Below are 27,673 nucleotides of genomic sequence, written 5' to 3' on the forward strand. Positions count from 1 at the left end.
GATTGTTGCTCCAGAAGCGTTGAGAGCGTTTGCACCGCCGGGACCGGACTCTGACGTCAGGCTGGAGAGGGGCATGGCCATCGGGCTGGGCTACAGCCTTGAACCCTCTCCAGGACTGCAAAGAGATGAAGAGCCCAGACATCTCAGAGCTGAAGGAGACGTATTTCTAATGGAAAACACATTATCAGGTAAGGAGTTTCATATTCCTCTTCTGTTAAGTGAAAAATTGTACTTGGAGTATTTTCATGCAGGGGTGGTTTGGTGATGAATTTTTTTCCTTATTATTTTAATACAGTGTTATGCTGAATGCATAAGAGCTGTACTTTCCAGCTCTGCTCTCTGACAAACATTGAGCTTTGCATCAAAATGTTTAAGAGGCAAAGGAGCAAAAATGTCCTGCTTTTCTGGGTGCACGTGGATTTTGATTCTCGCCACTGATGTACTTGGCTCTAGGCGAAGAGCCACAGGTTGAGCGCTGGATCCTCCCAGCTAACAATCCCTCCCTTCGCTCCCCCTCCTCCAGCCTTGCTATCACCAAGAAAGGCTGCTAAAAAAGTGGACCCCCAAATTTCACTTCTCTGTGTGAATTAAAGTGTTGAACTTTGATACAGGGCAGGCTTAGAGCTATTTTTTTCGAATTGAGAGTAGGAAAAAAAAAACCAGTTTCAAAAACTGTGTGTTAAAGAGTAGAGTCAGTACAAATCTGTCTTGTATTTACCAGGAGGTAAAGACAGGGCTGCGTAGGGGCCAGATATAGTTTTTTGTGTTTGCAATAAGTGGCAAACAGGAAGGATATGGAGAGAGCACGTTCACCTCTGCGCTCCCCGCGCGCAGGGATTAATCGTTGGCTCTCGGAAAGCCGGCGGCACGCGATGCATCACACGTTGCTTCCTTCGTAGCCAGCATCGAGAGGTTCCTGCCAGTACTCCTGAAGAGCAACTTGCTTTTCGGATTTAGTCACAATATGCTTTGTTAAATTTTTATTAGAGGAAAAAGAAGTCTGAGGAGGTGCCAGATAGGAAATCCCTGAGGCGGTAAATAAATGAGGTGGTGATATGGGACATGCCTTCCTGGGACAGCCCTTTCATATAGCAGAGCTGGACACAGGATCCCAGCAAAAGCTATTGCAGTGCTGAGGAGCGTGTTCCTGGAGAGCAAGAAGTTTGGGTGCATTTACTGAGCCCTCGCAAGGGAAATGCTCCAGAGACACCCAGTTTTACGAGTGATGCTCTTACTGGTTTAAGGCTTCTCAAACACCGTTGCCTCCAAATACATTTCTGATGTTTGTCTTCTGAATCTGCAGGTTTGAATCTCAGGTCTTGTAGAGGCATCTCTCCTGCTTATGTTTTGTGTCTTTTGATATCTAATTTAAATTGAAATTTTTCCTGATGAAGTTCGCACAGCAGTTGCAGGCAGCATCATTTGTTTAACTTTCTGGGTTCATGTTTCAGCTTCCAGGGATATTTGCTTCTTGCTCCAAAGGCAAAAATAAGATTAAAACTGATAGAAAATTAGTAGGAATTTTTAAAAATCTTTAGATTCGCTCCATCTCTTCTTTTACTGAAGTGTTTGTTACATCTGTAGAGATTCGGTGCCATTTTTACAAGACCATCGTGTTTTCCGTGTTATCCAAATACTCCAGCGTGAACCTTTGTTTACTGCCCCAACATCCCGGGCTGGGCTGCTGCTTTCAGTTCACCATGACTGAAATCCAGACCTGAGCAAAAAAAAAGTAGCACTTCCTAGAAATCCCTTCCTAATTGCCTTTAACCGTCGTCATAGGCTGCGATGGGGAAGCACGGGAGAAAGCTCCAGGCAGGGAAAGCAGAGCACCGAGAAGATAAACCTTGTGCTAACAGTCAGAGGGTAAACAGGGATTCTGGATCCACCGCCCCTGGAGTACGCAAATATTTAATTCTTCCAAAAACAAACAATGAAGGGAACAGAGTAGTAGAACCATTTATTAACTCCAGCTGCCCAATCCATGAAATCAGGAAACGATGTCCAAGGGGAAAAGAGCACGATGCCTTTGAGATTGCTTTGATTTTTCGTTTCAGCATTTTTAAAGGATTAAAATACAAAAACATGTTCTGAGGTTCCCTCCCCTTCTCTCTTTCTGGGAAGGTCCTGAAACCAGTCACTCTGAAATTGCTGTTGTTCTTGCACAGGATATTTGCTTCTTGGCCACATGATCAAAGTTGGAGCCAAAATAAATATTCCTCATAAAAATATCCCCCAATAAATACCCCCTGCTCAGTATTTAGGAGGATATAAAGAAGCACATTGGTGTTTTAATGCTGCCCTTCCCTAGCTATACAAGAGTTATAATTCGTTATATTAGCATTTGGGTGAAAACATGACAAACTGGTCTCTTACCAGCCTGCTTAAGGGAGACATTGGCAGCATCTATTTTAGGCTCCTTCTAGCATCCAACCACCTCCTGGGTGGCAGCTGCCTTCCCCCTATAGACGATGTGGGGAGAAGGCACATATGTAATATGGATGTTTTAGGGTCTGGTTATGATATCTGGAGCAGATGAGCAGTGGTTTGCCAACAAATCACATGTCTAAGGCGAGACATAAACTCATTGCACGAAATGCAGGATCTGAGGCTCAGCTGTATGTGCAACGTAAACCAGAGCTACTGCACTCAGGAGATGGACTTGACAACTGCAGGTCATGTGTGTTTAAGTATTTTGAATAAAAAAGAAAAGTAAAATTTATATCTTCTTTCTTCTATATGGTATTCAATCCTCTCACATTTTTAGTACAGGACAGACCGGCTTTTCTGTTGTTAATTTTATGTAGATGAAGAATCAAACTATAGCCAGTTGAATGCCTCTTTGTACAAAGCCTCTTTGGGATGAAGAAGGATGAATCTGTGCACATGGAAGAGGCAGCTGAGTCCAACCCAGCTCTCTGTCCCCTTGCGTGATCTTGGACTATTTCCTTCAAACTTCTCCTTGGTTGTCCAAATTGTAAAATGGAGAAAAGCTCTTAACCTTTGGCATGTATTGGCTTCCTCTGAAGTGGCATTTACCTGAGCAAATATATTAACTCCCAGTGATCTGTTTTATTCTAAATGATATTTTCTTTCTCATCCTAGCCGGGAGAATGCAGGGGATATTCAAGAGAGCCTCAAAAATATTTCAGCAAACCCGTGCTCTCCTATGGAAAAATATTCTTCTGGCGTGGAGGATGAAGACAGAAAGTTTTCAGGCAAGTATTGGTTCTTCCAAAGGGAAGTTAGGATTTCCACTATGAAGTATTTTTACATTGCATTGTTTTTATACTAGGTGATATATGAGAAGCCTCAGCTGGTAATGTGGTTCTCTGGAAAATGTCAGCAGTGACACTTCTTCCTGTGACACTACAATATCACGGCATAATAAGGGCTTGTTACAAAGCTGGTTTGTTGCTTTTGGTTGTTGATCCCATTTCTGCACTGTCCAGAAGAACACAATGTCCCATTCACGATTACTGGTGTAAAATTATCAGCAGACCTCGTTGGCTCTGGGACTAAGAAAACATGGTTTTCACTTGGAACATTCCTCATGTTTTCAAATTATTACACCTGTGAAATAGCTCTTCCTCATTTATAGAAAGAAGGCATTCACGGCTGGAGAAGCCAGCCTGTGCAGCCAGATCAGCGCTGGATGAGAAAGGTCCTTGAAGACACTTTCCATACCACCCAACCTCCAAGTCGCTGTGCTGCCACTCACCTTTACATTTCCTTCCTTTTGCCTAGGAATGGATTACATCGGTGGTTTTTCTCTTGATAATACAAACATCATCAAGTATATTATTCCACCACCCGCGACAAGAAATCCCTTACAAGTTCCTTGGACGATTAGATGATCCTGCCTTTAACGCTGTGGGAGTTACACTCGCATACACACCTGTAACAAACACCACCAGGCAAATAATGAGCAAAGTGGCTTCGGATTCTGCGATGACGGGTAACACTGCTCTTAAATCCTTGTAGCTGCAGGGTCTGAACCCACCCCGACACTGTGGGCACCTACGTCTTCGTTGTGGTGGGGGGCGAAAAGGATTTAGACAATACAATTTTTGAGGGTACAAATTGTGGCCGGTGCACATTTTCATTTTGTTGCATGACTAACCAAAGTTTCAGCTGTCATGATTTTATTCTTTTTTTTTCTTTTTTTTTAATGACAGGTATAATAATAAAAGAGATGGAAAATGAGAAAAAAATGGAAACAAGAGCGATTTTGGAGAAAGACATTATTGGTGTTGTTTTTAACGATGACTTCTCCTACCGTCTCAGATTTCAAAGCTACAGTGTGGTATCTCCAGATGATGCCTTTGAACACATCGGTAACAAAATAAATCAAGCCAGAGAACTTGATTTTACATTAAAAAATGCTTAGCTGGATCTCTGTGCTGCCATGCCACTAAGAAGGGATCAAGGCTGTATGTGCTAAATGCTTCAAGAAAGATATTAATTAGGATTTGAGGTTTTGTTCGCTTAGAAGGAAACACATGTCAGGGAAAAAATTTTTAAGAACATATACACGCTATCCACAGTCCTTCATGTCCCGCTCCCTTCTATGTCTTACCATGTCAAATCGTGCCCTGAAAATGAGCATCGTGTGTGCACTAATGTATTTCTAACATATAGTGCATGGATATATATTTAATACATTGAAACATAAACCTGCACACAGATTTGTCCACATTACTTCTTCGTTGACCAAACATACCCCTATCTACTGACTAAAAGTAGTAAACTATCCGAAACAAAAAGTAAGCTTATTACTAGATAACAAAATCAAGTGAGTTCATCAGTTGATGGGCAAAAAAAAAGTGTTTTGTTAAGAACTGGTCTTGGAACATGGAAATGATGGAGAGGCTATTTATTCTGTCTACACAAGTCGCGGATGTGCCCCCAGCTCCAGTGTGCTCTGGATTTCCTAGAGCTGCTCCTCTCCTGCCCTCGGCGTTGGGCATGTTTACGGTTGCTGTACTTGAGCCCGGGCTCCTGCCCAGATAGGAGAGCTGAGCATGGCTGGCTCTTCTGCGCTGTGATGATGAGGTTGATGCCACGCCAGGTGGCCCATGAAGCCAAAGCCACCAACTCCCAATCCCACATTATTCTTGGAGAAAAATGGCTGCTCCAGGAAAAAGGCTGAGTAAAACTAAATCTTGATTTCTCTCTTAAGTCAAGCCCTCCTATGTACATAAGCATATATATACACACATATGTACGGAAATATATAGATCAAATTCTTCATTTTCTTTTTCTTACCCACAGATACCTGCTATGATTTTTCATCAAGTTACTGCAAAGTCCCTTTGTACTGGTATGCGGGTTTCCTATCAGTGCAGTCCAGCATTGATGCAGCAGTCATAGAAGTAAGTGTGATCATGATGGAAAATACGTTTTCTATTCTTTCCAGAGTTATCTATGTTATCTTAAGTTTATCTATGTAAACTTTTAAATACATCGTGTGATTCAAAAGCTAAAAGAATGATAGATCATTCTCATGGCTCAAGGCAGCGTTACTGTTTATTACAAGGCAATATAAAAGGGTACTAAATATTGAAGTTATTTGCCACTTATAAATGTAACATTGTTATTGACAAACTAATAATTTTAGTGCTTATGAAAACCTGTTTGTTCTGATGTTGGCTGTTTCATTACAGAAAGTCAAATTAATGGCTAATTTCTCTTCTTTAGATGAAAACAAACCGTTCTGTCTGGGAAGAGATGAAGTCAATTAGCGGCGTTCGTCTGAAATCACCCCCGATCAAACATGTGTATAAAGTGCATTATACTTGGATCATTATTTACATTATATTGTGTTTCTCCCCATATATGTACTTTTTATCAGTGAAAGTTTTAAGAGAGAAAAAGAAGCTCAAGGTATTAATGAGAACAATGGGTTTGCAAGATATCGCATTCTGGTAAGTCTCATAGAAATAAACCGTGTCATTACAGGAATTATATTATCTTATGCATATAGGATGTATACTAGCTTGCAGGATGGGTGTGGGTCTGGTACCACCGCTCAGTAATTCCCCAGACCCCAGCAGCAGTCATTTGCAATTGCCTAACCATACGTCTGGGCTCTCTGAAGCCAAGTTTTGCATGTTGTTGAAGCAAAACCTTTGCTGCTTTTATCTGTTAATGTACCGTTTGCTGGAGGACCTCAGTTTCCAAGCACATTGCTCTGATACAGGACTTTTTTTGTTGTTTGTTATACTTAGCTCTGCTCTCCTCCCCAAAAAAAAAGAGAAAGAGCACTCTTCATGTAGCAGAGATGCGTGTAGCAAGGTTCTTGGTGTTGAGGTGTTGGTTGCCTCCAGGAAATGGCTGGATACACACAGAGAACACAAAAAGTGAAGAAACAACAAATTTTGGAGAAAACTGCAAATGACGAAGCACAGGGGGACATAGGATCTATCAAAACAGGCTTCCAAAGCCTTCTGAGCATGAGTATTTCACATCATTAGGAAAAGCGTAAGAATAAGTGTTCCTGGCTGCAGAGCCTGTGCTTAGATGCCCTGTGGCTCCTTACTGACATCGTTGCATCTGCAGAGATTTGGGTAGGTGCAAGACAGTGATACTTGCACCTTTCCAGTCTGGAAACTGTAAATGGAAGTGTTTTTGGGAATTATGAAATATTTGAATTCAAAAGAGCATGTCTTGTACTGGCCATGTAATGGCATGTGCTGTCATGTGCAGAGGCAAAAATAACTGTGCCTTCATTTGTAGGTTATCCTGGAGCTTGCTGTACACCGTTTACGTTGCAATAATGGCAAGTCTGCTGACACTGATCACGATTAGAGAAGTCATCTGTGATCACAACTTTTTTGAAATATTTTTTTTTTATTTCTTTTATGGCATAGCATCTGTAAGTCTGCTTTTGTGTTCTTAAATGATGCACTATTTTTTCCATTTCCTAATCAAAACACCTAAATCTCAAAGACTCCAGAGTACTCTAGGGCTGGGCATTATATGAGAAAGTTACAAAAACTTCTCCACTAGTGGGATTTATTGTTATAATTGGTAGGCTAATATATCACTCCTATTACCTTTTAGGAGATTCTGACTCGAAATCAGAGTAAAGAGAGATGCTAACACCAGCACTAACGGGAAGGCTGATGCTGTGTGCCCTGGGGCCAGGGCTTCCTCCTTGCATCCAGCCTCCTCGGGAGGCTGAGCGGGGTCTGATCTGCCTGCCCCTATAGACCTGCCCTAAATATCAGAGCTGTCTGCTGAATGACACAAGCCTTGTGATGTGCCACGTGCATCCATAGGGGACAACTGAAACTCAGCTGGGTCCCTAATGTTTCTTGTTGGATTTTCATGTTGGGTTTTTTCCTTAATCACCAGCAGAAATGCATCCTGCTAATTACTGGTTTTCTCTGCCGCAGATTCACTTCTGTTTCATGATCAGCTCGTTGGTAAAGCAGCCAAATATTGCCAGTTTCGTGGGATTTGTCCTTCACATCATCTTTGGATTGCTGGGCTTTTTGACATTGTTTGAAAAACTTCCACCGTCTTCGGAATGGATTTTTAATCTCTTCAGTCCTTTTGCCTTTACAGCTGGCATCTCAAAGGTACGTTCAAAATAAAGCCAGCACATCATAAAAGTTCAGCCCACAGCAAACATGGTGCAGACTTCTGCCAGATAACAGTAGCTGCCATACATGATTTGCATTGCCATAACGACCCGATCGTGCCCCTCTGCCCTAGATGCTTTGTAAAAAGAAAACTTGGCTCCAAAAACTACATGCTAATTCATAACAAATATAGTTAGACTCTCAACCGCATCACACATTTTACCAGCTCTGTATATACGATAAATATCGATCTCTGGAAAATTATTGCAGCAGTGGGATGTGTCTGGTGGGCACCAAGATCTGCAAGAAGTGTGAGGTCTTGAAGTGCTGCCCCAGCAAATACTGTGTGCCTCACTTTTCTGCTGTAGTAACTTCTTCTGCACAGTTTTGAATTCAGCTTACTGAAGCACTTCTGATACTTGTGGTCATAATAAAGTGTTGCCCTGCTTGGAAACAGCATCATGATCACGAGTGGGCATGGGTTTCTGGTGAAAATGGTCATGATGACGCAGCAGTGTGGCTTGCACGTAGTATTTCTGGCTAAAGGAAGTGTTGCATCTGACTTGTGCTTTTTTCCCCTCTAGATGGTAAAATTAGAAAAATATGGATCAGCCTCCACACCAGAATTGTACCCTTTCTTTAACCTGTACATCATACTGACCCTTGACAGTGTCTTATATTTGCTGTTGGCCATCTACTTTGATAAGGTTTTGCCTGGTAAGTAGAAATGTGAAGGAAAGAATACAAATTTCCCTCCATTTTTCTTCTATAATCCTCTCCCCTCATAGGGGGAAAGCTGACCAAGAAGCGGTGGCATAGAGCTGAAAAAGCTGTAATCTACGTGGAGCAACAAAAAAGGTGTCCTGGCAGTGAGCTGGTCAGGTTGCTGAACTGCATCTTAACAGCAATAAGCTGTGCCACGTTATGTGAGGGGCTGAAAACTGCGTTTGCTGTGTTGCTCAGGAAAAAATGGTTGGGAAGAATCCAGAAGCTAGGTGAATGTAGCTGCCTCATTTGGCCCTGCCTCAAAAACAAGCTCCCAAAGGAACGTTAGATCTTGCAGCGAGGCACTGAGATCCTTTACATCTACTCCAGCAGCCCTAACCACTGGGTTTAAAAGGATATTGTAGAACTTGACCTGATTTTTCTATAACTTCTGGACCAAAGAGGTGGTCAGTGAGGTCTTTGCTGTGGCTGTTCCCCACCTGCATTTACTGGTATGGACGAGTGGATAACTTTGCAGAACTGACCAATCTGCCAAAAGGCTGTATTCTGCAGCTGTAGAGGAAGAGGTGCTGGACATGGCATTTATCAAAGTTGAGTTGACACGTAGCAGTTTTGTCGTGGTTTAACCTGGCAGCAGCCAAATACCACGCAGCCGCTCGCTCACCCCCCCCGCCGGGTGGGATGGGGGAGAGAATCAGAAGGGTAAAAGTGAGAAAAACTCGTGGGTTGAGATAAAGACAGTTTAATAGGGAAAGCAAAAGCCGCGCACGCAAGCAAAGCAAAACAAGGAATTCATTCACCACTTCCCATCGGCAGGCAGGTGTTCAGCCATCGCCAGGAAAGCAGGGCTCCATCACGCGTAACGGTTACTTGGGAAGACACACGCCATCACTCCGAACGCCCCCCCTCCTTCTTCTTCACCCAGCCTTATATGCTGAGCATGACGTCATATGGTATGGAATAGCCTATTGGCCAGCTGGGCCAGCTGCCCTGGCCACACTCCCTCCCAGCCCCCTGCACATCTGGCAGGGCATGGGAAGATGAAAAGTCCTTGACTAGCGTAAACAATACCTAGCAACAACCAAAACATCAGCATGTCATCAACATTATTCTCACACTACATCCAAAACACAGCACTATACCAGTTAATAGGAAGAAAATCAACTCCATCCCAGCCAAAACCAGGACAAGTTTTTAGTTGATATTTCACCTTCTTTGTTTCTGAATTAGGCAAGTACGGAGTACCATATCCACCTACGTTCTTCCTGAGACCGTCGTACTGGTTCAGGCCCAGGAGCGGGTACGTGGGGGTGCAAGCTGGCAGTGAGAGCAACCACGACCCTATCCTCAGCAATAACACCGAGCCGATGCCTCCAGGCTTCAATGGAAAGGAAGCGATCAGGTAAAGATTCTTGTAGGCATGAAAAATATAACGCTACACGATATATTTGACTCTAGAGAGCATAGCTGTATTGCACCGGTGAATGTTAGACTGAGCCGTTTAACATATACAGATAAGGTTAATGGCAAATACGTGGAAGGGAGGGTTTGTTCAGTGTTTCATTCTTCTCCAGAGCTGGGTTTGAACATTTATTGGACATGGTGTATCTTCTGTGCCAGGGACCGACTTGCTGCCCAGCAATCTCCTCTTTGCAGAGCAGCAGCAGTGAGTCTGTTCCTCTTCACCATCGTCTTTAAGAACACCGCTGCTGGAGTGTGCTGCATAAGATGCTGTTATTTACATCCTTACGGGGCTAGTTTGGCCCATTGCTGTTGCTGTCCACTGCTTATTACTAGAAAGCAAATATAAATCTACTGAAATAATAGCTAGGTCATCCTTTTAGTTATATAACCACGTGTTTTCTCATTCCCTAGGGCCTCCCTCTTCATTCACTAAGTGTTCATGGAGTTTGTCTTTGAAACCTTTTAAACATCTTTTAGACAAGTACATTAGTTAACTCTGCTTTTAAGTGTACAAGAAATGAATTATATAAACCAATTCCTTCAGATGGAATTACGCTAACCCCTGATGGTAATGAGCAGGACCAGTTTGAGGAGGAGGTTGAGAAATATTCTTCCAAGAGTTTTCAAAGGTTACTTCGAGGCAGAGAAAACATGCCAAAATTGTGAAATTCAATAGTAATGGCTTGCTTACCTTTCCTTTAGACTAAACAATATTAAAAAAATATACAAGAAGAAGGACAAGAGAACCGAAGCTTTAAGGGGTAAGAGAGGTTTTGGAATACTTTTAACTTCATTTTTCACTAGATATGAACCCAGACTGTTTTGAAATGTACTGGATGTACTTAATTGTGCCTCCAGCACTGTTAAAATGCATTTTGCAATGGTTATTTCTGCTGAGGTAAATTACTGGCAAATTTCTACTAGGTTGTTATCTTCCTGTTCACTTCAGAAAATTACTATTTATAATTCTTTGCAAAAAAACCCCAACCCAAACAACCCCAAAAAATACAAAATAAGTCCTTTTTTTAAAAGGAAATGAAGTAGCAAAGTCTGGCCGCTTGGAAATAACTCTTGAAATCTCATGCGTTGGGAAGGCTATGGGTTCTTCTCTTTCTGTGGACTCTCTCTCGAGCCACGCTAAAATAAAAGGTTATGAACCTCGTAGAAACCAGAAGTCAAAATTCTTTAAATATTGACGTTAATACTCTTGTTCCCTCAGTTCAATCAAGACATGACTGCAAGTCCCTTCCTAAGTTTAGTCCTAACTTCTGAAAATGCACCTCATGTTTTTAGATCTGTGTTTTTGCCTCTCAGCTTCAAAAAAAAAAAGTCACTCCTCTGCCATACTGGGCAGCAAGCTGCGGGTGCAAGTTTATTTCTCACAAACTTCCATCCTAATGATATCCTATTTCTATTCTAGGTTTGTTCTTAAATATATATGAAGGCCAGATCACTGCATTACTTGGTCACAGTGGATCTGGAAAAACTGCTCTCTTAAATGTGCTCAGTGGATTTTCCAAGCCTTCAGCAGGTAAGATGATGCACCTGAATGCTGAAGAGGAGAAGCTGTTTGTTTTTTCAAGTGTAAGGGGGTAAAGATTAAAAAAAAAAAAGTTTTCCTTGGTTATTCAGTCTGGCTCTTTGTCAGTGCAGATTGTTCCTTCAGCACGAGCTTCAGGGCTGATGTGTCTCTTGTGGATACGCTCATGTGTGCAAGCACACACAGATGGTTATTTCTCCATCTGGATGGCCTGATGTTTTCCATGAGCCGCATACCTATAGGAAATATGTCTTAGTTCTTAAGGGAGAGATTTGGTGCTCTGAAACATTTTTGCATGGTATTAAAGATTTGGACAACACAAAGTTATTTTGCCTTTTTTTTTTTATATGCACTTGAAAAACACCCACAATACCGGAATTAATGTCAAAGGTATGAACACACAGCAGTCTGCTTTCCCCTTACAACTGGGAAATACTGTACAGTATGAAATTTGTTTCATTCAATCCTGTGTGCAGGTTCTGCAATGATATACAACTACAAAGTGTCTGAAGTACAGGATATGGAAGGAATTCAGGCAATGGTTGGGATTTGCCCCCAATTTAATCTGCATTTTGAAGCCTTAACGGTGAAGGAAAACCTGAGAACTTTTGCTCACATCAAGGGGATTCAGCGGAAGGAAGTAGAGCAAGAGGTTAGTATGTGCTTATCAGTCGCAGTCCTCTGTTTTACAGCGTCTTGGACGCTTTGAGCTTTCTTTATAAAAGATTATCACCAGCATCTTGTTCTGTGGAAATAAGAACAACCCGTATTTAGGAAAGAAGTGTTTTTTCAATTCGTTCTTATCCTCATGTCATAAGAGTTATAATTCAGATTTGCAGTACTTATCTCAAAGCAAAGCCATTTAAAGTAGATAATTTTAAAATCTTGAAGTTACACTCTCCTCTACTGTCTGTAGCTATGTATGAATTAAAATGCGAATTAAAATTTTTAATTAATTAAAATTAAAATGTGCTTTAGAAATCTGGCTCTTTTCTTTGTATATTGCCAAGGTGCAGAAAGTTCTCGTGATGTTGGATCTCACCGACCTTCAGGACATCCGCGCCGATACTCTGAGTAGGGGACAAAAAAGAAAATTATCTCTTGGAATTGCAATTTTAGGGAATCCTCAGGTAGGGACCGGTCATATTTACACACACACACACTGCATACTGCTTTTGCATAGTTTTGCATTTTGATTTGGCACGCAGACATTTGTACTTTTCCCTACTAATTTACTTGGCTGCTGGAAGGATCGAGGAATCTAGGTCAATGAGAACTGTATTTTAAATGAAAACGGCAATAATATTGTAATAGGAGAAAGAGCAATAAAACTGACGGATATTTGAGGATGCATTTTATTCTTAGAGTGAGATCATCAAAAGCATGAAATAAAATTATGTAAACATGGAAATGCCGGCTTGGACACATGGAGGTCTGATCTTGTTCGCCTTTGCAGGTGTTACTTTTAGACGAGCCGACGGCTGGGTTGGATCCCTGCTCCAGGCACCACGTGTGGAACCTTCTGAAGGAACGCCAGGCTGGACGCGTGACGCTCTTCACAACCCAGTCCATGGAGGAGGCTGATGCTCATGCTGGTGAGCCCAGATTTTCACACTGTGGTTGAGTACGGTTTGAAAACGAGGGTTTCTTGTTGCAGAGCCCACGCATGGGTCCTGCCACGATGCAATCTGTGCTCGCTGGACACATTTTTCTGATAGCGACCACTCAACCTGGGCTGAGCAAAGGCTAAAACTGGACTGACATGCCCTTCCCAGACCTTGCTCGTGCTCTGCTTCAGGATGAAGCAATTGCATATTATCTGGATGTACACTACCAGCACCAACACAAATTAGTGATATTGTCTGAATTAATATCTTTCCTATTTCCTTATTGCTCCCGGGCTGCATAGGAAATTTTCCACAAGACTGTAAGAATACATAATTAAAAGATTAACCTTGGTGCTTAGGAGAAAGGCAGCAGTTCAAAAAGAAAAAAAACTTCAACACTGGCCTGGTTTTACTCCTCTCAACTTCATTATATAAATGTCTGTTGAGTTCAGAAGGAGCAGAGTGAGGTCAGTCTACTGCACTGTTGTAAATCCCCCCTAAATCCTTTATATTCATACCTCCTTAGATCGGAAAGCTTTTCTCTCAAATGGGATATTAGAGTGTGTTGGCTCATCTCTGTACTTGAAGAGAAAATGGGGAATTGGCTATCACTTAAGGTAAATCCTTTTCTTTTTGGTCATCGATCTTTTTATAAAAAGCTTCTAGCTGGTGTGTTTTCGTGTAGAGTCTATGTCTCTATAGCGTTTCTTTATAGAGTAATAGAAATCTTGACAATTCATTTTAGAAAACTTTTGAGGCTGCCAAAAATATCTTGCTTTGGATAGCGAGCTGCTTTTCTTTGGAACCCAATCCTGAAAGCTCTGAGCATGTAGCTAACATGACTTTGCAACCTCCTTCTCAGCCAAAAGGGGACCAGAGTAAGATGAATTGCAATTTCCACGTACTCTCTGGTGCCAGAATGACATACAATGGCTTTAATGTAAAGTTGTTTTTCTTTGGATTTTAATTTCTGTGTTCTTGGTTTAGCAGTATTGGCCACGATTATTATTCTTAACCTCAACTATTTCTCGCGTGCATGGCAAAACCAGGGGCACTGCAGACGTCTATAAATTTCCCACTGAAGTGCTGCCCAGTTTTGGAGGTTTCCCTATGGCTTGAAGAACGACCGCTGCCTTTGTATTTTAAATGGATGATGCATGCATTTTTTTTCTTATTTAATATTATAGCAATTGCTTTTTAATACAAACAGGATGCGCATAAATGACCTGTGTGACCCTGAGCTTACATCATCCCTGGTCAGACAGTACATCCCCCATGCCGTGCTCAAAGGACAGAAGCGGGGTGAGCTGTGCTATATGCTACCTCTGGAAAACACTGACAGCTTCCCAGGTAAGCAAAGCCTGTCGCTGCATCAGGATTGCAAAGGGAAGCCAAGGAGAAGCCGAAAGCAAAGCTGCTGTAAAGGGAGTAACTATATTCCCTTGACCATACTGCATGGGATTAGGAAGCCCAAAGCTGCGTAGACATCAGCCTTAAAGAAAGCCTCTAATGGACATGCTAATATCAATACTGTAGAGGAACAAAAGAAAATCCACCAATTAATCTACAAACTAAAATCCACTGAGTCTCCCCTGGTTTCAGGGTGAGATTTCTCCCACCAGGAAGGCCCACGGTAATCAAGAAATTTGAATTTCCTACTTACTTCTAAAGAGCACAGTAATTTTGCCGTGGCTTTTAAGTTATGGAAATTAATTATGTGAATGCTAGAAGGTACAACATTAATCATGCCAGTCTGAGTTTCTGCTCAACACTAGCCTTGGCTGCTGGGCTGAGTCTGGTTGTTTTTATCGTGCAGATCTGTTCAGCCATCTCGAGAGCAGTCTTTTGCAGGGGGTTGTTAATTATGAGGTTAGCAGGACAACCCTGGAAGATGTTTTCCTGAAGCTGGAGGGCAAGGAAGCCATTGGTCAAGAAGGTAAAACATTGACTCCCATTTGCAAGTGTGGCACGATTAAGGTTCCATATACATATGTATGTTTTAATGGAATATCTAATGAGACTCTGTTAAATGTGAATTTTGGTAGGTTTTGGTAGGTCAAGAGTTGCAGTTGTATTCCACTTTCCTTTAGTGAAGGATATCTTCTTGAAGAAGTCTAGATGATTCAGTCTCAACTTCCCACAGGCTTTTAAGCACATGAATTAAGGCTGATGTTGAAAGGGTATTTGCTTTTGAAGGGTATACGGCCCAGACCAGGAGGTGGGAAGAGATAAACTAGCCAGAATGCATTTCACAAGGCCAGTGAAGGTAACGAATGTGTTGCCATACGAGCCCAGGTTCAGCCAGTCTGAATTTACCAATGTAAATTATGTTCTGGGTAAATTATGGCCCCTTTTCTCTGCCCTTATTTCTTTTCTGGCTAAAAATGAAAGCGTTCCTCTATTCAAAACAGAAGATCCTTGTTGATTGTTTGCGATTAAAATGTGTCCTTTGAACGCTCTTTGCGGATAATGGTATTTCTCGTGCAGAAGACGGAGACCTTGAGGAGAGAGACCAAAGCCTCCCGGTGTTTTCCGGACTGGGGAGCACGGCACTGAGCGGGATGGCGCTCTGGAGGCAGCAACTGTGTGCCGTCGTGAGAGTTCGCTTCTTAAAACTAAAGCACGAAGGGAAGTTTCTCAGGTCCATGTAAGTACGGGAGCTCTCGCCTACTCTGCAGCCCCGTGCTGGCTTGGTGCTTTCCAAAAGATTTGATCGTTCCCTTGAGTGACTGAGGGAAGGCTTAAACACTGGTGGAGGTGTTTGGAAGCTAAGAATTAGGTGGGAAATGTTTGCAAGCTGCAGTAATAAGGACAGTTAGGATTTACTGGTAGAGCTCTGAATTGCTTAAGTTTTAAATTTCCCCTTGCCTTTCTCAACACAATTACTTAAAGGTGGAGTTTCCCTGGCCCCACTTATGGTCTGTTTTTCCATCTAGATTGCTGTTCTTTGGAGTATTTATCCTTCCAATGCTTATGATTTTCATTGCACTTCAACTGTTGGACAGCTCCAGCAACTGGGAAATCACGGCTAGCTCATATTTTCTTCCCACTGCAAAGAAAATTCAAAATAAGTCAACAAATCTTCTCATCTTCAATGATACAGGTGAAGAAGAACATGTGATGTTGATTCGCTTTCTGCACCACTCTGAGTCCTCGTAGAGTTGATAGACCACCCTTGCCTTACTCTTACTGTATGTTCCTTTATATATTTGTGGCTTTGGGAAGTGTTTTCTTTCAAACAAAAGCAAATCCAGTTTTAGTGCTGATAGCAAAGTAGCTGGTATTTAAAAGAATAATGAACCAGGAAATTTTTTTTCAAAAAAGCAATAAACTAACTGTGGAAACATACATTGTGTTTAACCAGTTTTAATTAAAATAGGAAAAATAGAGAAAATATAATTTTGCTAAGATTCTGAATTTTTTTTTTTTTAACATACCTCTGCTTTGCAAATGGGAACTTGTTTATAAGAAACTGTTTAGATTTAAAGAAAAAAAATGTACTTATTCTAATTTCTGGTTTTGACTTAATTTCAGGATCAGAAATTGAAGATTTCATTTCTGCTTTGAAGACTCAAAACATAATCCCAGAAATAACTCTTGAGAAAAACATCACAAGCATTCCACTACATAACGGAGCTATAAAAATATCCCTGGAAGGCAAGGTGAGTGATGTTTTCTTCTTCTTTCATCCTGTATGTCAACAGGATTTTCTGAAATGTGTTTAAATGAGGCACAGTGAAATACGCACACCAGCAAAAGGGAGAATATTTGTTTAACATATTAAATAATATCAGTAGTCCTGTTTGTGGGAAACCAGGATTATATTTGGTTCTTTCCACTGCATGCTTCTTTACAGTGATCTTTAAAGGAAAGCACTAATGCAAGTCTTTTGTGCTTTTCTCCACAAATTGTTGTCTTTATCGATCATTTTGCTCATGTTAGTACCTGTTAGTGCACTTCCAGGTCTCTCTGGTCCCACCAATAAAACTGTCTGATTGCCTTTGTCATTGCTTTTCTCTAAACCCTCACTGCGGTCAGCTCCTGCTCTCACCTCTCACGGGCACGAAGGTAACGTTCTTTTGCTCTTACATCTTCAGAGCTACCGATTCACGGTCATGTGCAGTGCAGAACCCATCAACTGTTTCCCCGTGCTTGTGAATATCCTTAGCAACACCTTCCTAAGGCTCTTCAATTCCACTGCGCGCATCCGCATCTGGAGTGAGCTCTTTTACAGTGTGAGTGTCCTGCCTTTCTTGGTGAAAATTAATTGAAATGGCCATGCTGAAGTGATAAAGACTGGACGGGCTGGACACCTGGTTGGATGAGCAACATCTAAGGGTTGGGGTCCAACTGCTGGCCAGTTCCTGGGGGGGCATTGCTCAGCAGTCAATACTGGGGCTATTTAATCAGAATTTCTTCTGTTTAAGAGCTCTACAGGGTTTCAGTGCCATAAGACATTTAAGCTTGTGCTATGTGGCAATATGGTGGGAATACAAGAGTAATACTTGCAAACCCCACCTTTCTTCAGCGTCCGTTTGCCAAGAATCAGCATCAAAAAGTTGGTCTCTATCCTCAACAATTTACAGTAATTCCAATACTTTTTGTAATTTTAAAGATGTTAAATGTTTTTTTAATTGCCTTGGTTTGTGTTCTTAAACACAAATGATTTGCCATTAGTGTTGTTGCTCACTTGCATGTTTCACCATCCTATAAGCATCGAGCTAGCAGATTTTCCCTGGGCAGCTGTTGATTATTGATGACTTCTGAATTTCTCTTCTGCAGACACAAAGACCAGAAGTAAAGAGTAATATTTTTTTCACCTGTGTCAGCTACGTGCTGATTTTGGCTGCTGGTTTGCCACCTCACTTTGCAGTGAGCAGCATGGAGGATTACAAGGTAAAAAGCACGCGCTGGAAGTGGTCTTACACAAGAAGTGAATGCAAATGCAATGTCTCTGGATAGCAGTTTGTGTGCTGGTGGGCTGGCCGGCATTTCTAGGTAGGATGCTAGAAGAAATATAGGCATACGAGTACAACATTGTACCAAAGCACGCTATCCTGCATCTCAGGGAATCAGCTTGGGCTCAGAACAATTTAGGTGTTAATAAAGATTTTGGGGTCAGGAGGATTTTTTTTTTTTTTTTTAATGAATGATGTGTTTCTAAACAACAGTAAAACTAAAAAAGAATTTAAATTAGCGGCTTATTAAATTGGCGGCTCACGGCTTAGACAGGTGCACTCTTCGCTGGGTAAAGAACTGGCTGGACGGCCGGGCCCGGAGAGTTGTGGTCAACGGAGTTAAACCCAGTTGGCGGCCGGTCACGAGCGGTGTTCCCCAGGGCTCAGTACTGGGGCCGGTCCTGTTCAATGTCTTTATCAACGATCTGGACGAGGGGATCAAGTGCTCCCTCAGTCAGTTTGCAGACCACACCGAGCTGGGCGGGAGTGTTGATCTGCTGGAGGGTAGGAAGGCTCTGCAGAGGGACCTGGACAGGCTGGATCGATGGGCTGAGGCCAATGTATGAGGTTCAACAAGGCCAAGTGCCGGGTCCTGCACCTCGGCCACAACAACCCCAGGCAACGCTGCAGGCTTGGGGAAGAGCGGCTGGAAAGCTGCCCAGAGGAAAAGGACCTGGGGGTGCTGGTTGACAGCCGGCTGAACATGAGCCGGCAGTGTGCCCAGGTGGCCAAGAAGGCCAACGGCATCCTGGCCTGTATCAGAACTGGTGTGGCCAGCAGGAGCAGGGAGGTGATCGTGCCCCTGTACTCGGCACTGGTGAGGCCGCACCTCGAATCCTGTGTTCAGTTTTGGGCCCCTCACTACAAGAAGGACATGGAGGTGCTGGAGCGTGTCCAGAGGAGGGCAACGAAGCTGGTGAAGGGCCTGGAGCACAAGTCTGATGGGGAGCGGCTGAGGGAACTGGAGGTGTTTAGTCTGGAGAAGAGGAGGCTGAGGGGAGACCTCATCGCTCTACAACTGCCTGAAAGGAGGTTGTAGCGAGGTGGGGGTTGGTCTCCTCTCCCAAGTAACAGTGATAGGATGAGAGGAAATGTCCTCAAGTTGTGCCAGGGGAGGTTTAGATTGGACATTAGGAGAAATTTCTTTACTGAAAGAGTGGTCAGGCCTTGGAACAGGCTGCCCAGGGAAGCGGTGGAGTCACATCTCTGGAAGTATTTAAAAGACATGTGGATATGGCTCTTAGGGACATGGTGTAGTGGGCATGGGGGTGTTGGGTTGATGGTTGGACTCGATGATCTTAGAGGTCTTTTCCAATCGTAATGATTCTATGGTTATATGAAAGTGCTTGGAAGGGAGAGGAAGGCTCAGCCAGGGAAGAGAGGAGCGAGCGTAATGGAGAAGGAGAAGGAGCAGGAATGATGTTTTGGGCTCTGTTGAATCACCTCCTTCTTCCCATTTGCTTTTGCAGCTCCAGGCTCGTGCCCAGCTGCGGCTCGCGGGGCTCTTCCCCTCAGCATACTGGTGCGGGCAGGCACTGGTGGACGTCCCACTTTTCTGGACCCTGATGTGCCTCATGTTCGGGGTCGTGCTACTCTTCAACCGCATCTGCCCATTGCAGGCCAGCACCGTGCTGTCCCTGGTGAGCTCTTTGCATGCGGGAAAACGGGCAGACATAAATCCCCCTCCCTCATTTCGCAGTGAGTTTTTGCACTAAATATTCTAATAGAAGCAGGCTGCTCCTGGCAGGTTTTCATGTACTCACATCCATCTCCTAGTCACTGACATGTCTCTCCCTCCAGATCATTTGCCTCATTGGTTACGGAGTATCTCTTGTCCTCCTCGTCTATTTAATTGCCTTTAAATTTCGTACGGGACGAAGCAATCGTTACATTTGGTCTTTCATCTTCGTTATGGTAAGTGAAGTGAGTCTTCACTCTGAAGTGTTTGATTTACATATCTTGCCACCTGAGGTTTCGCTTCAAAGATACTGATATTCAGCAAAATAACCCAAATCAGTAACAAATAGCTTATTTTTTAGCAACAATACATTAATATTGAAAATACTTTTTCTGCTTTATTCCAGGTGAATATCACTCTCTATAGGCTCAGTGACCTACACGAAGCACTTTACTTCACCTTCTCTACTTTGATTCCTGTGTTTCCACTGCTGGGCTGGTTGACCATCTCTAGATCAGTAAGTAAACCTGTCCTACTAAATTCAATAATGGTCCTAATGGTGCAAACTGGAAAAGCAAGAGGTGCTTTCCAAATTCCCTGTCTCAAAGTGCCAACTGTCAAAAAGGTAAAGAATAAGAAAAGACAACAGGAGAAGAAAAGCTTCAGACTGGGGAGTGAGAGAAGAGACCAAGATGCTGTAGCGTGTCCAGAGGAGGGCAACAAAGCTGGTGAAGGGCCTGGAGCACAAGTCTGATGGGGAGCGGCTGGGGGAACTGGGGGTGTTTAGTCTGGAGAAGAGGAGGCTGAGGGGAGACCTCATCGCTCTACAACTACCTGAAAGGAGGTTGTAGTGAGGTGGGGGTCGGTCTCTTCTCCCAAGTAACAAGTGATGGGACGAGAGGAAACGGCCTCAAGTTGTGCCAGGGGAAGTTTAAATTGAATATTAGGAAAAATGTGTTCACTGAAAGGGTTATCAAGCATTGGACCAGGCTGCCCAGGAAAGTGGTTGAGTCACCATTCCTGGGGGTATTTAAAAGGACTGGGAAGAGAGAAGCAACGATGGAAAAATTCAATCTAACCTGGCTGATTTGAGGCACCTCTGAATTAGCTGTAGCCAAGGAAGCTGCAGCTCTTTGAGGCAGTATGAACCCCCAAAAATAAGTGTAGATCAAAGCTCCTTAATCCCATCCTGCAGAAAAGCTAAGCATCCCTACATCCCACACTTGCTCCAACCCTGCACGGAGGCACAACGTGCTAAGGAATTTTTCTAATTGACTGATGTTTTTTTTTCTTGTAGCATTTCACATGGTTTTACAATATTTATCTTCCTGAATCATGGAATCACATCTTCATAGCTGTCTTTGCAGTAAGGAGCAATTTGATGACTATTGTTTTGGAAAGGATGACTCTTCTAATGCGATGGACTTGCACTGGGCTTGTATAACTCTCCCCATAAAAAAAGGATGGGTTATGTGGTCAAAGTTTCACATTAAATGTTGGCAGGGGAGGTACATCCAAGTAATCACAGGCTTGTGTCTCATGTGACCCCTGGATGCTGTACCATATGTGGGAAAATGGTGGGGGGATTAAGTGGAGCTCGTGTATAAGGCAGAGACATTATTAATCAACTAATCAGTCCAATGCTGCTTCTACAAAAGAAAGATGTGATCTCTGATCCTGTAGGATGTCTGCTGGGGTGCAGATTATCTGAGCTAAAACTGCAGTATGAAGTCAAGGCTTTTGCAAATGATCAGCATATGAGATGGAAATGTATGCGAAGCATCAATTTAACTTCTTCCCCTTTTGAACCTTTTCAATAGCTGAAGTAAATGAGATAGGTCCCTGCATCCCCTTATAATTAAAATTAATCAAGTGTGTTGTTACCTTGTCTTCATACAAACCTAATTCATTATTGCTTTTTAGCCTTACATCCATTGCGTGATTTTTGCTTTTCTCCTGCGCTGTTTGGAGATGAGATATGGAGAAGCAGTTACAAGACTTGATCCCGTCTTCAGGTGTGTCCTGGGCAGCCGGGTGCCGGGGTGCCTTGCGACCCACCGTTATCCCGGTCTGCAGGATAGGCTCGGTGCTGCACAGTCAGGCAGGACCCTCCTGCTCACCCCTAACAGCAGGAGAGAACTTAAAAACATTTTGCAAAGTGTGGCTTATATTTTTAGTTTTACCAAGTTTATCTGGAGGGGAGGAAATCGAGAATGAAGGGAGGGATTTTTTTCTATTCCTTTGGGTCATTATAGTTTCCTGGAGTTTCTCTGAATGTGTCTGGAGGCAAATTCCCACCCAGTGTGTTGCAATAGAAGGTCAGTTGAACTACAATGTCCTAGAGAGAATAAAAAAATGTGATTTAAGCTTTTTTTTTATTAAGCTTCATAGCTGAGGTTTCAGGACATTTCGCTACAGCTGGCTAAATTAATAGTTACAAATATAAATCCAACATTTTAACTCTTTTTCAAATGTGTGAGTATTGCTCTCTGAAGAATGCAGATTTACCCTAAAGCTTCGTCAGGATGGGGTCATCTGCTACCTGCTCTCTGCTTATCTGTTGCCAACAGCACACGACAGACTACCTGAGTCATGTGGGAGAAGATTTGTAAAAAATATTAAGTTGTCAAACATTAACAAATGTGACTCAGCTAGGAGTTAGATGCCCAAAGAGCGTTGAAAACCTGCCCCGTGTCTTTTAATTCTCCTTGAAGAGATCATTGGCATGTGTCGAGCAGGGGACCAGTCAATACTTAGTGATGAAAGAAAAGCTAAAGCTGACCTTTTTCTCATGCATGCCAGTGGGATTTTTTTTTTTTCCCTATGAATAAATATTTGAGCAAACACTGCCTGTGGAACAGCTCCCTGAATTCAAATAAATTTTGTGGGGCGCTGCATTGGCGCTGCCCTGGGAACAAACTTGTAAAACCAAGCCTTTTTGGAAGCGATCCCTGGTGACACCATCTCTCCTCCACCACTCGTAGGATCCAGCAGAGGAGAGCGGTCATCTGCCAGAACAGGGACCTCCCTGGGGAGGAGTCCCCAGAAGTCCAGGCGGAGAGGGAGAGGGTGAGGACCGCGATGGTCTCCCTGCAGCAGGAGGAGGTGAAACCTGCCTTCGGGCTTGTTTTTCTTTTTCATTCTTCATCTTCGGGTCTGCCTCTGCTTTCTTAGCTCATGCACTTATTATTTACTGACCTGCTGATGTCCAAGTACACATCTCACCATCCAGCCCAGTCCCCCTGCAGCAGAGGGAGTTTAGCTGGCACTAAATTTTTATTTCAATTCTGTTGTTTTTTTTTTCATTTTTTTTCTGTTCCTCTGTTTGCTGGATTTTTAATTTAGAAATTTTCTCTGTAAAGAGTCATACTTAACGGTAAGAACAGATGAGCTGTCTCATGGGACAAGAGGAGAGTTTTTATTTCCCACTTAATCTCTTCACAGGAGTCGGTTATCGTTGTCAACAGTTTGCGCAAGGAATATGAAGACAAGAAAGCCAGTTCCATCTTTAAGAAAAAGAAGAAAGTTGCTGTCAAAAACCTCTCTTTTAGTGTTAAAAAAGGTTCAAGTATTTTGCTGCACCCCCTATAAATGACTAAAATCTAATGTGAAGGTCGCATTTGGAGACCATATTTTTGTCAGAACTTTCTTGTGTGCAACCAGACCCAACACACCTGCGCTCCTGTGTTCATGGTTTTAATTTATTGGGATAAGTTAATGAACAACCCTTTCTCCTACTGTACTTTCAGATATTGCCTAACACACAGGGAAGAAGGTCTTATTAACAATAATTATTATTAACAGTTCTTGCATATTTTTTTCCAGGGGAAGTATTAGGTCTGTTAGGACCCAACGGAGCTGGAAAAAGTACAACTATAAACATGATTTCTGGAGATGTAACGGTGACTGCTGGGGAGGTAGGTGATTCCTTTGGAGCGTTTGGGGGTTGATCTTGATGCCTTTATAAAAGAAGGATGTGATAAGGCAAGCTGGCAATGCAGCCCTTAAGACAGGGGATTTATGTAGGTGCAGCCCTGGGTATTTACAGAAGTAAGAAGAAAGTGTTGATTTACTCAAAGTACATTCTAGTTTTCATCAAAATCACTGTTACAGATTTAAGGGTTTGAGCTACACAAAATCTTCAGTGTGCATTTGAAACCCATCGTGAAATTTCACAAGCCTTGTAAGAAATGTTAACATCTTAAAAAAACCCAAAAACCACTTTTCATAAACAGCCTTGCAAAACCAGGAAATTGAAAACGAATGTGAACAGGGTTGGGCTAGTAACAATCCCTCACTTAATTATGTGCAGGATGATTAATGACATGTGCTGGGGGAGGGGAAATACCATTGCTGTTACAGATTTGGGACTGAATGTTTGAAATAGAAAAGTATTGCTAGAAAAAGATAGTCTCATATTGGTACTATTACCCGAAGTTTTATGGTAGTAAATACTGTTTGGTTTTACGAAAAAGCTGTCCTGGATTCAGGTGAGCAGAAGCCACGGTAGATGGAGATGATCACTCCAATGATGCTGGACTTCCTTTCCCACGTGCTAACGAGGTTCCTCACAAGACAGGAGAAAACATTACCGCGTTTCCAGGGGGTTCATTGATTCACCCCCGAATAACGCACTACAACCGCGGAGGCTTGTGTGTTTGTGCAGGTGCTGCTCACGGGCCGCGATGCAGCTGCCTCCTCCCCAGGGCAGCGCAGCCTGGGCTGCTGCCCGCAGCAGGACCCGCTCTGGCCAGACCTCACGCTGCACCAGCATCTGGAGGTGTACGCTGCCGTGAGAGGGATGAGGAAAGAAGATGCAGCTGTTATCATCAACCGGTACAAAGCCAAATGATTTTAGGTCTAGGAGGTATAGGACAGGGAAAGGTTTTTCTGCTGACAAACCTGCAAATAAAGGCAGCACCTTCAGCGCATCTTTACCTTGGAGAAACAGGATCTCCTTCTGATGAGATCTGCTACTTTATACTGTTCTCAGTCCCTTGTCTATGAAGATTTTCACCCTGGTTTATCTAAAAGACTTCAGAAAACATTCAAACTTGCTCCAGTTCATGGCCAGTTACATTAGTAACTCGCTTCTCTCATTAGCTGGGCTTACTGTCTTGAGTTTCTGCAAAAATTCCTTAATTTACCATCTGAGTTAGGAATAAAATCACCAAGTAACCCAAGGTGAGGCATATCAGCCAAAAAAAGTACGTTAGTCTCTAGTTCCTCAGTACCCCCGACCACGGTGTTAGCAGACAGACACGGTCATTTCAGTATTTTTCCTTTCCATTCCCCACAGTATAACAAAGGCCTTGGATCTCCAGAAGCATTTAAAAACCCCAGCTAGGAGGTTACCTGCTGGAGAAGCCAGAAAGGTACGTGTTTGCTACTTGAGCAAATCCTGCTCGCTCTTCTTGAACTCGGTGCACAGAAAACCTTCATTCAAGCTCAACGATGCCTTGGGTTCCTTGTCCTGGTGTCAGAGAAAGCAGAATATAGTCCTTGATGTTGTGAAAGCTTTATTTTTTTGTTTCACAAAGTAGAAATTTTCTTCTTGGAGTGAAGCTTAAAATTTTAGTTGAATAAAAATTTCTGGAAATTCAGCGTGCCCATGAAAGATCTTTACGGTTTCGAACATGGAAGCACGTACAGCAGAGTGGGTTCCTGGCATGATTTGTTTTCATCAATAGCTTTTGAATCCAGCCTGGCAGGATCCCCCCTCTCCTCTTTCCCCACTCTCCCGCTGTGTGTTTAATGAATGCTAACCACAAATTGGATTTACAAGGTAATCAACTCTTTATGCCCCATCGCGTGCATCTGCCAGTAAATGGGATGGAAAACCACTTTCAGATCTTTGCCAGGCTTGGGAGTTTTGGGGAAAGCTGATTTTGGGAGATTAAAATGTTAACTAAGAACACCTGAGGTGTTTTGTGGTTTGTTTTTTTTTTTGGAATTCCTGTTCCTCCTGCTTTTTGTAATCAAGAGCTTCAGCTTCTAAAAGATTCACAGGGATTAAAATGTAGCAGGAAAACTCACCAGTTTTGCAGGTAAAGTAAAAGCAAACCTGACCTGACCTCGGTGCCTTTCCCATTTCAGCTGTGTTTTGTGCTGAGCGTCCTGGGAGATCCGACCGTAATGCTTTGGGATGAGCCGTCACTGGGCATGGACCTGAAAGGGCAGCGCCGTATGTGGTGAGCAGCCCCGTTTTAGCAGAACTGAGAAGTGTGTAACAGATTTAACGGGGGGCTCTTCGCCTCACTATTGTAGTAACCGTTGGGCAAGCGAAGAGGTTCTGCCTCGGTGGCAGAGTACATCTGTATTTTCCCTTTTTCCTAATGCACAGGGGATTGGGTGCCACTCGCTAAACTCCTTACTCAGCAGGCAGTAAGTCCTTGCTAACCATCGGATTTAATCTTAATGGTAGTGCACCCAAAAAATCTGAGCAGACTCCAGCTGAACCCATGCATTTGGTACAAAAGACACAAATTCCTGTTTTCCTCAGAGCGTGAGAAAAAAGTATAGGTAGTTCTTCCTTTTCTTCACGCAGCCCGAGTGCTTGCTCTAGCTTTTCATCAACAGTTTACACTGAAAGTGTAAAATTTGGAGGACATGACAAATTGCAACATAGCATTGGCATCCACATGGCATCTTTATGCAAGATAACTGAAGTCTTTTAAATAGTCATCCACTTTTTTATAATTGTTTTTTGGGAGGGAGACATAAACTAGGAGATTTTCTTTGGCTATTCCTGGGAAGTAACTGCCATCCCTCTGTTCCCAGGAAAGTGATTCAGACCGCCGTGAAAGGCAAGGAGCGGGCAGCCATCCTCAGCACGCAGTACCTGGAGGAGGCAGCGGCGATGTGCGACCGGGTGGCCATCCTGGTGTCGGGGCAGCTACGGTGGGCACCAGGGTCGCATCGCTCACCGGGATGCCACCTGATTTTTAGGCTGGGGGTTTTGTTTGGTTGGTTTTTTTCTTAATCTGATTGAAAATGTGGGTTTGGTTTGTCCCAAGTGGGTAACAAACATAGTTCCGTGAGGAGGTAGGTGGATTCAGCAGCGTGGTATAAACAGATGATGAATAAGAGGACGTACATCTGCTGCTCATATCCAATGATTGCTTTATTTGTTGCTTATGATGATTTGAGCACTGTTTTCCCTCCTCTGCAGGTACATCGGTTCCCTTGAGGATCTGAAAAGTAAGTTTGGCATGAGTTATCACCTAGAAGTCAAAACGACGAACACTGGGCAAAGCGATGCTCTCCACGCCGAAATTCTGCGCCTCTTCCCGCACGCGGCTCGGCAAGAAAGGTCATTACCCCGTGGGCTGCACACCCAGCCCGGATTTGTGCTGGGACGCCCTGTTGCTCCTACTGACCTTGCTCAATAATTTACCTGGGAGTACAGTAACCCTACAAGCACCTCTAAACCTTGGTGCTGAGTCACGAAATGATGAATTCATTTTTTTGTTACTTTTTCAGGACTACTTCTTTGCTTATCTACAAGATACCAATGGAAGATGCACTACCTCTGTCCCAGTCTTTCTCCAAGCTAGAAGCAGGTAAAAGGAAACAATCAATAAGTATGAAGGTTGCTTTCAAATTATCCATATGGATTCGTTTTTTAAGGATGCCTTTTCCATCCTTCCGCAGCTAAACGGAATTTCAGGCTTGAGGAGTACAGCTTGTCATTGCACACTTTGCAACAGGTATGTTGATGTAGTAGTTACAGGTTAGGAAATGCCTGTATAAAAAGAAGAAATAGCCTGTGACCTGCGTAAATACTGTCAGTCCTTGGCAATAACGGGGTCGTTTCTGCTGCGGCACGTTGCAGGTGTTTATAGACCTCACCCGGGACCCGGAGGAGCACGACCTGGATGCAGCATCCGACGGGGCTGCGGAGCGGAGACTGCTTCACCCCTGAGCCCCGAGAGCCACAAAGGAAAATATTCAGCGTATTTCATCAGTGTTACTGATATGTGTGATCGGGTGCAGCCCTAGGACTTGGTTACCTGTGTCCCATCACATACAGCCTTGTAGGTTTTCTGCCTGACGAAGAAAAAAAATTATTATTTTAATAAATAAAGCTTTTATGCGCCTGCCATTCATCT

General features: G+C 43.1%; 1 protein-coding gene across 1 annotated transcript; it reads left to right on the forward strand.

The window, feature by feature from the left end:
- LOC142090910 (ABC-type organic anion transporter ABCA8-like) lies at positions 1-27,666 on the forward strand. The gene is made up of 39 exons (XM_075169419.1): positions 1-188; positions 3,106-3,218; positions 3,748-3,958; positions 4,179-4,337; positions 5,275-5,375; positions 5,701-5,927; positions 6,739-6,877; positions 7,401-7,586; positions 8,174-8,306; positions 9,546-9,717; positions 10,482-10,540; positions 11,200-11,310; positions 11,796-11,971; positions 12,330-12,449; positions 12,776-12,914; positions 13,453-13,543; positions 14,137-14,276; positions 14,743-14,862; positions 15,414-15,573; positions 15,863-16,029; positions 16,461-16,588; positions 17,024-17,161; positions 17,709-17,822; positions 19,354-19,524; positions 19,685-19,798; positions 19,969-20,079; positions 20,860-20,928; positions 21,486-21,577; positions 22,547-22,667; positions 23,007-23,124; positions 23,388-23,479; positions 24,229-24,398; positions 24,862-24,937; positions 25,659-25,753; positions 26,343-26,462; positions 26,734-26,874; positions 27,045-27,124; positions 27,216-27,271; positions 27,397-27,666. Exons 1-39 carry the CDS (start codon positions 74-76, stop codon positions 27,484-27,486), a joined length of 4,935 nt encoding a protein of 1,644 aa, XP_075025520.1. The 5' UTR covers positions 1-73; the 3' UTR covers positions 27,487-27,666.
- Positions 27,667-27,673: the final 7 nt, after the last annotated feature.

This window comes from Calonectris borealis, chromosome 20, assembly GCF_964195595.1.
Source record: "Calonectris borealis chromosome 20, bCalBor7.hap1.2, whole genome shotgun sequence".
NCBI classification, from domain to species: Eukaryota; Metazoa; Chordata; class Aves; order Procellariiformes; family Procellariidae; genus Calonectris; species Calonectris borealis.

Bases quoted from the DNA above. Each gene is read 5' to 3' on its own strand.
- LOC142090910 (XM_075169419.1), top strand. From the start codon at position 74: ATGGCCATCGGGCTGGGCTACAGCCTTGAACCCTCTCCAGGACTGCAA. The intron at 22,668-23,006 runs GTGAAACCTGCC...ATCTCTTCACAG, and splicing joins TCTCCCTGCAGCAGGAGGAG to GAGTCGGTTATCGTTGTCAA. The intron at 24,938-25,658 runs GTACGTGTTTGC...TTCCCATTTCAG, and splicing joins CTGCTGGAGAAGCCAGAAAG to CTGTGTTTTGTGCTGAGCGT.